Source organism: Haplochromis burtoni, unplaced genomic scaffold (genome assembly GCF_018398535.1).
Source record: "Haplochromis burtoni strain Fernald_Lab_line unplaced genomic scaffold, NCSU_Asbu1 Contig_33, whole genome shotgun sequence".
In the NCBI taxonomy this organism is placed as follows: Eukaryota; Metazoa; Chordata; class Actinopteri; order Cichliformes; family Cichlidae; genus Haplochromis; species Haplochromis burtoni.
The window spans coordinates 2,747,024-2,757,515 of NW_024582394.1; the positions used below are offsets into that span (position 1 = coordinate 2,747,024).

General features: G+C 39.2%; 1 protein-coding gene across 1 annotated transcript in view; it reads right to left on the bottom strand.

Annotated features, from left to right (window-relative positions):
• fgfrl1a (fibroblast growth factor receptor like 1a) overlaps positions 1-5,131 on the bottom strand; it is a 65,987-nt gene extending 60,856 nt beyond the window's left edge. The window contains exons 1-2 of the mRNA XM_005919452.3: positions 4,635-5,131; positions 3,349-3,452 (exon numbers count right to left, since the gene is read on the bottom strand). Of these exons, the coding sequence (XP_005919514.1) occupies positions 3,349-3,409 (61 nt within the window). The 5' untranslated portion in view covers positions 3,410-3,452; positions 4,635-5,131. The remainder of the gene's footprint in view (positions 1-3,348; positions 3,453-4,634) is intronic.
• Between the last annotated feature and the right edge of the window lie 5,361 nt (positions 5,132-10,492).

Genomic DNA, 10,492 nt, shown 5'->3' on the forward strand with positions numbered 1-10,492 from the left:
TCACGAACTGCCTGTCTCACTATCTCCGTGTCACTTGCGCTTTCACTGCTTCTGACTAGCTTTCATTGCCTTATTATAATATTCATCTCTTCCTTTAGTTTAACAAAGCAGTTAGCTTTTGCAGGCTTCCTGCTTCCACTTGCCAATCAACTCTCATAGTGGGTAAAGCTCTTCAGTGCCACGTGATGCTCAGCGTGGATGAACCCCAACTACACACGGCACAATCCACAGCAACAGTTATTAGACCCTTATGTTTAATAGTTTATTATTATAATAAACATTTTCTCTTTTACAGTGTGGTAATTTTAAGGTAATGCTTTTTTACATAATGTCCTAAATGATAAAATAGCTTAAATTTACTTTAACTGCATCTTGTGTAGAAAGGCTAATGGTCTGATAAATGATACCATGAGACCTTGTTTTCAATTTGAAATGTCCTATTGTGAGCTGTGATATTTTTACTTTTCTTGTTTATTGCTGACATAGCTGGCATATTTCTCTGAGATATCTCAGTAGTCACACATTTAAAATGTTTCTTTGTATCATTTCCTAGAGTGCAGTGGAAAAATGTAACAAATAAGCCAGTCAGATTAAGATTCTTTTAGATTCTTGTATTCTTGTAGATGATATCTGCTGCTAACTTGTTGTAATTTGGATTCTATTATGCAAAAAAAGTTGGTGACGGGGAAGATTTGTGAGATTTGCAATCTTTTTAATGCTATAAAGCTCTGTTCGCCTCGTGCTCTCTTGCCCCCTTTCTTACACTCTCTGCTGTAAAGTGTTTTCAGCCACTGTCCATTTCCCCTCCTATTCCTACCTCACTTGTACCCACTGGTTTCTTTTCTCACTAGGTCCCTTCTATCATCCATTCTTACTCCAATCTCCCAGTCCTGCCCCCCTTCCTTCCGATTTCTTTCCCACTTCTTTCCTCCATTCTCCTTAATCTTGCTCTCTGTCCTTCTCTGCTGCCTGACTAAGCTGACAGGCTGCAGTCAGTGAGTGGGAGGATATGCATTGTACAGCAAACATCCCTAATAGGCTAATCTAATCTCATCTCTTTGCGGTCTATGGCCCTGTGTTTACTTTCGGCCCCGTGTCTGCATGCTGGCTCTGCCTCGCCTCGCTGAATGCAGCTTTGTTCCGACTAAAAACTCATCGTTGGTGTGATCTGAGGAACGGGCGCCAGCTCCACAACTGTCTGCCCATAAAGCCTGCAGGCAAGCATGGAATCGCTCTCATCTATGTACAGCTTGTTGTTGTTTGTCTCTATTACACTGATTTTCACTGACAAAAAACACATTGTTGAACAAAGTACAAGGAGCTGTTCTGTAACCGATGGTGGTGACAGACCCCCCTATACGGCTGCAGAATTCAGTTTGTGATCTGCACGATTATCTGAAGCTCTGATACTCCAGACATAAGTTATGTGTTAAAGGCTGTACGGTGATTTTTTCATTTACAGCCACGTGACTCTATGAGGTCAGGTGAAAAACTCAAGTACATCCCATGATTCAATAGCTGGTAGAACCACTGTTAACAGCAAGATCTTTAAGTAATCATTTTCTTTATCAGTCTATCACATCTTTATGTTGGAATTTTGGCCCACTCTTCTTTACAATGTTGTTTGAGCTTATTGAGGTTCCCTGTGCATGAAGTTCTCACGCCACAGCATTTCAATTGGATTGATGACAGGACTTTGCAACGCCATGATTCTTTTCTTTTTCAGTATTCTGTTGCAAACTTGCTGATGTGTTTGGGATTGTTGTCCTGTGTTATGACCGTATTGCTGTCTGACGAATGGCCTCCCATTCGATTCTAGTGCAGCTGGTAGAGGTCTGTGAGTCGTTTGGTACTGGGCCACGAGAGTTGAGGCTCTGGTGTGAAATTTATGGTTTTCAGGGTTTCTATCTGTTTTAAGCGTTATTTTTAAAATCGTTTTGATTGTTAACTCTGTTTGCCTTGGTCATTTCCCGTGTGTTATGAATAAATCTTCCGTATTTTGGTACCGGTATTGGTTTTATTTTGTTGTATTTATCCGTGACACCTTAAAGGTCAGTCCGTGAAAATATTGTCGGACATAAACCGGACTGTGGTGCAAAAAAGGTTTGGGACCGCTGTTCTAGAGTGCTTTGTTGTAGAGGAGTTCACGCTTAACTCAATGACTGCAAAGCAAATCGAAATCATCACTATTGTGCTTGATTCTTGGTATGAGGTGTTTGCTCTGATATGCTGTGTTCGGATTTTGCCAACATGGTGCTGTGCATTACAACTAGACATCTCCACTTTGGCCTCATTTATTCAAAGGACATTGTTCCAGACGTTTTGTGGTTAGTTCAGATGCAGTTTTGCAAGCCAGAGTCAAGCTGCCATGTTGTTTTTAGTGCAAAGAGGCTTTCTTCTGGCACACCTTCCAAACAAGCCATACTGTACTTATTCAGTATTTTTCTAATTCCACTGTCATGAACTTTAACATTTAAGAAGCTAACTAAGTAGCTCTTGAGCTTTTTGCAATTCCTTTCAGAATGTTTTGGTCTGTGGTGGATTTGCTGGGATGTCCACTCCCGGAAAGACTACGGCATTGCGCAAATGCTCCAGACCAGCAAATTGCCAGCGCTTTTGCTTTTATAGATATGGTCACACTTGCTTTTAATTAATCAAATGCATTTGATTAGCAACCCCTGGCTGTAATTTACTTTCTTAAGTCCAGTAAGCGGTAAGGTCGTAGTTAGTTTTTCACAGTTTTTCATGCAATTCTGTTAAAGCTGTATGAATAAAACAACCACTCAAAGAGAAAATTATAGTCAGCAGCAACAGTGACTGAAGTGACAGTGACCACATCTGGAGCTTATAATGACATGTAGCTATATATACAAAAGAGTATCTGAATCCTGAAACTGAAAACCAAATAACGTTGCAAAATATGAAGATCTGAATATTCCAATAGTCAAAAGGTTTTTTTACTTGATTGGTGTCACAGTAGCACCCTTGGGATAACCAAGAGGTCCCAGGACAGCACAGGAACATCTCAGAAAAATGTAACAACCAGACAGTGTTTGGATCTATGGTAATTCAGTGAGTTAAATGAAGGAATGCAAATACATTATAGTTTCTGAACAAATATATCAATTCTGAAAAGAAATTAAGAAACCCAAGGAGCAGAGGAAGATACTGACAAAAAGAATACACTGATGTAGCAGTAAATAAGAATGCACACCATGAAAACATCCCCACAACTATTTAACTGCACCAACCTTTATCAGGCTGTTGGACAGTCACACAATCTGACATTATCTTTCTGACTGACTGCAATACTCTAGAGTTGTTGATATCAGTACTTTTGTTACTCACCCCTGACAGCGGTGGAAATAAGGACCATCTCCAACAACAGACAGACCCGGAAAAGCCCCATTTTTGTATTTTTATGAGGAAGAAAAAAGGTCAGACGATTTGATCTGAAAGGAAATTAAATGACAAAAAAGATATTAAGATTCTTATTAATATATAACACCTGTGGTGCTACTGAGTTCCTGCCTTAAAGGTGCAGTTTTTTTACATTTCTGTATGTAAATGATCACTTAATCAACCACACTTTTCCCTTCTGTCTTCACAGTCTCTGGTCACCTTTATCATTTCAACATTTGATGCTCTCTTATGATCAGATGCTGTCAAAATAGCTGCTTGTGAAATGAAATGCAGTACCAAATGGTGAAATGAAAACCTTACCAGGAATTTTAAAAGAAAAAATGCCCCAGAAATAACCCCAGAATCTCTTCTTTTTGATGTATCATATGTTTAAAACAATTTCTTGATCTAATCAGTGGCAGTGACAACAAAGTAAGGTGTTCATCCACGACCAGACAGGAGAATAAATCTGTCAGAACACTTTCTGGAAGTCAGACTACTTTTCTTGCAGATTTATTCTGTCCACCTGTCCATAAGTCTCTCCTTACTCCGTTTTTAATCTTTCTGCCCCATAAATTTCCTCCCAAACCTTATGAGATCTTATTTCAATACTTCACATCTTTATCTTTGATCAGTATCTGTCATCCGCTGGGTCTCAGCTCACTAGGAACTGCTACTCACTTTAAAGTGCAAGATAGCTGATTTGGCAGGGACTGAGAATTAAGCTGAGATCTTCAGTGAGGTTCAATTTTATTTGCGTTAAACACCTTACTACAAAACTTTTTCATAAGGTGTTTTACGCATTTACAAGTACATTATTACTATTAGGCAATTTCACGTTATTTCTAACCAAAAACATTAAAAGTATTTAGAAATGGAGAAAATTCTGTATTTTGTGATAGCTTTCATGAATATGAGTCCAGACTGGGTATCTGTACGTGTATGAAAAATGTGGACGTATTATCATGAAGCCACATCTGCCAATATCTGTCCGTTTTAAAACATTTGCACGATATGAATATGCTTCAAAAATGGTTTTTACTTTAGTCCCTGGGAATTTGGTTAGAACTGCAACAGTTCTAACCGGTTACCAATTTCTATAGGATATGTTGTTTTCCAACATGCAAGCTAATAAAACTGAAAGATAGCAAACAAGTTCACTGTGAAACTCACTATGAAGTGCAGAAACATTAACATTAATGTACTTTAGTGACTTTAGAAGACGGACTTACTGTTCTGTTCTCAGCCGTGTTGCGGTATCCTCAGTATGTTACCCGCCGGGGGGGGGCACCACGCCGTTATTCCGCAAAAAAAGTAATTCACCTTAAGTCCAATGACTGGAAGACTACAATAACTTGATTGTGCAGACACGTGTTTGTGACTGAAATACCAACTTGTATTAAGTCTACTTGGACAAAGTAAAGCGACAATCATGCGACTAAACGCAGAAAACTGAATTCATGAGCACGGTCAAACACATGAGCGCTCAAAATGTATCTGTAGTATTTCTGAATGACAGCCCGCATGTAAACCGCTCCAATGAGCAGAGTAAGAGAACCGGGAAAAGAGGAAAGAAAACAGAGAGAGAGGAAAAAAAATGCATCTACACTCGCGCCAGTAAACTATCGAGATAACTATGTTTAGAATAAAAACCTTAATATCATATCCTCATCGCCTCCAGCAGCGGTGCGCCGTCTGTATTAGGGCCGCAGGCGAGAAAACAAAACTCCAGTCGACGGATTGTCCCAGCACGTAACTTTCAACCAATCAGAGGGCAGGCCAATCAGAAAATAGACCAATCAGAGAGCAGGAGCGTGCAGGACAAATTTGGAGCGGTTTATAGCTGCGAGGAGGGGGACACTTACTCAAATGATTATTATTAATAATTTTTAGTTACAGCAATAATGCACAAAAGAACAGAAACGTTACAACAGGCACTCCAGGAAAGCTGAACAAGTCTTTAAAAAGGAGATTTTTATTACAACTATTATTATTGTTGTTATTGTTATTATTATTATTTTATTAGTAATAGTAGTATTAGCAGCAACAGCAATAAGAATGGTATCTATCAATATAGACTTATGCTACTTTGACTAATGTATAATATATGATTTCACTATTCTATTCTATTCTATTCTATTCAAGCGCATCTACGATTTCGCGGACCCCAATAGACGTCTCCAGGTATGGAGCTACATTGCCCCCTAGTGGTACTTGTACGTTATTACAGCTATAAAATAAATAGGTACAACACGCAGAGGCAGTATATGTTGCACAGTGGCTTACAGACACTGGCTAAAAGTCGACCTCTTTATATGACTCCCTGTGATGATAGGAACATTTGAAGATGAGGAAATTAACACGTAATACCATGCTTCAAAAGTATATAATATTTGCATATGCAGACACAGGGCGCATACCAGCTTTATCTTTGAGATGATCAGTGACTCAGAGTGTGAAGGCACACTGAATCATTGATGTAAATGTAAAAAACCTGGAGAAAGTTGGGTTTTTGTAGGAGTTGTCTGGCAATTAACTCATTCCACTGGACAGAAAAATTATCAAAACAAATCTTCTACATTGCAGCTCTAAAAATGCTGCTGAGTGATTTTCATTGCAAAAACCAAGTCAGTTTCCAGGGAACAAAAGAAAGCGTCTACATTGAATGTGTATAAGTGTCACATGTTTAGTGCAAACTGTCACATTACCACAGCTGTTTGTTTACTTCTTTGTTCCACCACCAGAAGAGGATGTCTGGGTTAATGATGAATATGTTAATTGAGTATGCAAAACATTATTACATTGAATACCAAACAGATAATTAAAATAATAAATAACCTTTATGAGCAAATCCAGCCATTCATTTTCTTAACTACTTATCCACTTTGTAGTGGCTGAAGACTAGCCCAGCTATCACAGTGTGAAAGGCAGGACAGGTCATCATTACAGGGCCAACACAGAGAGAAAGTAATCACACAGTCCAACATCCCCACTGACATCAAATTAAGAAACTAGAATCACCAGTTAATCACATTCCCTCACATGCCTTTGGACTGTGAGGAAACTTCTTGTTGCATGGTGACTGTACTAAAAACTACATCATTCTATTCTATTCTATTCTATTCTATTCTATTCTATTCTATTCTATTCTATTTTAAAATTGCAGTGACATCTCCTGGTAATAAGACCAACAGCACTTGTCATTGTTACCCAGAGTTCTGTTAATGTTGGTATATACAGGAAATTAGGAAATATCGCCACGAGCAGAATGCTTATCATCATTTCAACATATTAATAAATACATAGCACAACAGAACAGCTCCAAACAAACCACTTCCATCACTTTTTTCCCTGTTGATTCACAATCGTCTGTAGGCACCTGTGACAGCTTTTTGGCTTTCAGCTTAAAATCTGGAGTCAGATTTAATCAGCTCAGTGCCAAATCTTGAAAAGGATTGGCCATTTTTGAGGCACGAGTATGGCCACACATATATGAGTGTTGCATAGATTTGGTAGAAGCAGGCTGTTGCTGCACTGACAAAGAACAATGCTCCACTTAACAGCAACTCAGGGTTATTTAATCGAGTGGATAAAGATCCATTTAACTTATTTGCAAACCAGTTAAATTAGAGGCATTAATGCAGGCCTCAGTGGGGTTTAGGTGTGGTTTTCACCACTAGATGGTAGCAGAAGATTATGTTAAAAGGACAAGGACGCACACACACACACACACACACACACACACACACACACACACACACACACACACACACACACACACACACTCTTTTAGATTTTACATACCGCTATACTTAAAAGAAGTTTCTTCTTAAATCTACATGACAGATGGTGGGAATATGGTTGAGTTTGCTCCATTGAAATCCATGCACTGTGACAGGCAGCAGGCTGGAACTATTCCTGGTACAGACTCCTGTGTACGAACACGTATGAACAACACCATGTGTGTGATTTCTGATTTGCTACCAACCTTCGAACAGACGATTTATGGACCATAGTATGTCCAAGTGTATATTTCTTGACAGTTCTTTGTATCTGTAACACCATCACTAGTTTTAAAGAGACACAGGGGTATAATACATACTACATAAGCAAAGTTGACTCTACACATAAAGTTGCAGACGTTGATGGTTTACCTTACATATCACTGTCATGAACATGAATTACATTTGCAAACTTCTGCTCAAGGTTTTGTTAATATCACTTACCTCTGCCTGACCATAGTTTCTACTGTTTCTGCCAGAAATCTCCTTTTTTGCTATACACAGAGAGACCAAGACGAGTGGTCAGACAGCAGTGATGGTGGGTGCCAGTTTGTTAAGGAGGAAAATATCATAACTCAACGTGTGCAGTACATCACACTCAGCAGCATATTTCATACATTCCTGCATGTGCTGCCCATCAGAAAAACACCTCTTAAAGAGCAGTCTGGAACCTGTAATTTTATATAATGGAAAATGCTGATTTTTGTGAGAGGGAGAGTTATAAAGAAACTGTAGAGCACTTTCAGGACTAAGAATTTCCTTACTCTTAACAGGTTAGTGCAATATGGCGGTTTAGCTATGGCATTTCAAGTATATGCTAATAAAGAAAATTAGAGTTGGAAGTTCAGGTGTTGTGGATTGCCTAGCTGAAAGGTGACATAAGTGATGTATGTACTATGGAGGAAATTTATAATTTATTGGACAGAGATTCAATTTATTTAGTTTTGCCTCTGCAGATCAACATAGTGGATGTTTAATCAAAGAGTAAATGTGCACTGCCTTTCAGCTTTAATTCAAGGGGTTTCAGAAAGATTGTTGATTAACTGATCAGGAATTACAGCCATTTTTATACTTATTGCCCAACTTTCAGAGCCTCAAAATTAATTGGGCAAGCTAGCATCATTTTAAATTTAAGAAATGTTTTCAATACTTGAATGAAAATACTTTGCAGACAATGGCTGCCTGAACTTTGGAACTCCTGTAATGCTGTTTTTCCTCCTTTGAGACCTCTGCTAGACCTTTACTGAAGCCACCTTCAGCTGGCGCTTGGCTGTGGTCTCTCTGAACTATTTAAGATCTCAAAAGCATGCTCTACTTGGGTTATTTTTCCAGTATACTTTAGGTCATTATCTGTTTGTGCTGTGAAGTGCTGTCTGATTAGTTTTGGAGCATGTGGCTGAATTTGAGCAGACAGTTCAGGATTCATCCTGCTACTTCTATCAGGAGTCACATCATCAATAAACTCCAGTGTTCCAGTTTCACTGGCAGCCATACATGCCCATGCCACAACATTGCCTCCACTATGGTTGACAGATGATGCAGTATCCTTCAGATCACGAGCTGTTTCTCTTCGTCTCCAAACTTGTCTCTTCCCATCTTTCTGGTAGAAGTCCATCTGGATTTCATCTGTCCAAAGATTTTTTTTCAGAACTGTGTAGGCTCTTTTTTCCTCATTTTTGAGCAAAGTCTAATCTTCCGAGGCTCTTGAGTGTGACCAGAGGTTTGGACCTTGTTGTAAACCCTCTGTATTTACATTCAAGTAGGTGTCTATTGGTTGTCCAGCCAAAAGAAGGAGAATTGAGCCTTCTGTTTTTGGCTGCTCCCTTTCCTCCATCGTGCCCTTTTCCTAACATCCTCCTCTGTCAGACTAACCTTCTGCATGTCCTCTTTCACTACATCCATGAGCCTCCTCTCAAGGCTTCCTCTTTTCCTCCTGACTGGCAGCTCCATTGTCAACTTCTATTGTCCAGTATACCCACTATTCCTCCTATGCACATGTCCAAACCATACGTGGCCTCTCTAGCTTTGTCTCCAAACTGCTCACCCTGAGATGTCCCTCTGCTGTACTCATTTCTAATCCTGTCCATCCTAGTCACTCCCAACAAAAACCTTCAATTCTTCCACCTTCAGCTTGGTCTCCTGACGATCTAATAACTTGTCAGTCAAATGTCCAATTAATTCTGAGCCTCTGAAAATAGGAAACTACTGTATGTGTGCAAATTACAGCAATTCATAAACAGTTAATGCTAAGTTTTTGCCAACTCCTTGAGTTAAAGGGTAAAGTTTGCACTTCACACATGAATTTACCTTAGTCCAACAAAATATGGTCGCGAGTGTATGTTTTTGTTCTTGTGGATCAGCCTTTAAGGGAATACAGTGACTATCAACTCTCATAGTGCAGTCTGAGTGTGAATTAATACTACTGCAAGTAGTAGTTTCTTCTGTTGGTCAGCAGGAAGAAACCTGCAAATATAGCCTTGCAATTCTGTTAAAGCAGTGGGACATGGTTTTTTTCATTATTAGGTTTTACTGGGCTTCAGCCAGTGCAAGAGGGCATTTATATTCTGCAGGCGCAGCGAAATGTCACATTCAATCTCTACACTTTGTTTTCAAAAGGTCATAATTAGCTAGCAGTTTTGAAACAATTATGGCCAAAGTGCACCAATTTCCCTCTAAAGCAAAACATAGAATTACTCATGGAGAGCAAACTGAACTGCATGTATGTGTGAAACACTTGTGGTTTGGTGTTATTCCACTCTTGCTGCTTAGACCAGTATCAAATGCTTTGTCTCTGTATCAGCTGCAAACCCTAAACACAGCATGAAGATTGGTTTTCCACCTCCAGATTTTTTTTTTTTTGGTCTTATCTAAGTTGACTGAGCGTAAATTTTTCATTAGAGCCATTCAACACATTTACCTGTAGGAGCAGCTGAGAATAATTACAATTCGCTGGTCAGGCTGGCACATAAGCACACACAGGAGGGAAATTAAACAGCAGCTGCTTAGAAACAGGAGAGCGTAGTTGACTCACTGTCACCATACCTGCACCATTTTGCCTGCCAGTTAAACGATTTGGAAAAACACTCAACCAAGTGGCAAGGTGCACTATTGAAAAAAGGAAAATCATCTTTTTAGCCTTTATTTATTCCCAATATTATTTTCTGAAATTTATGCCTTTCTGTGTAAGTGATAATGTTGTTGCTGGAGTGGACAGTTTGCATGTAGCAGCCTTAGCTGCTGTAAGAAATGCTTAAAGACTGAAAAAGTAGACAGTGATGAAGCCACAAGCCTGCTATTACACACACACA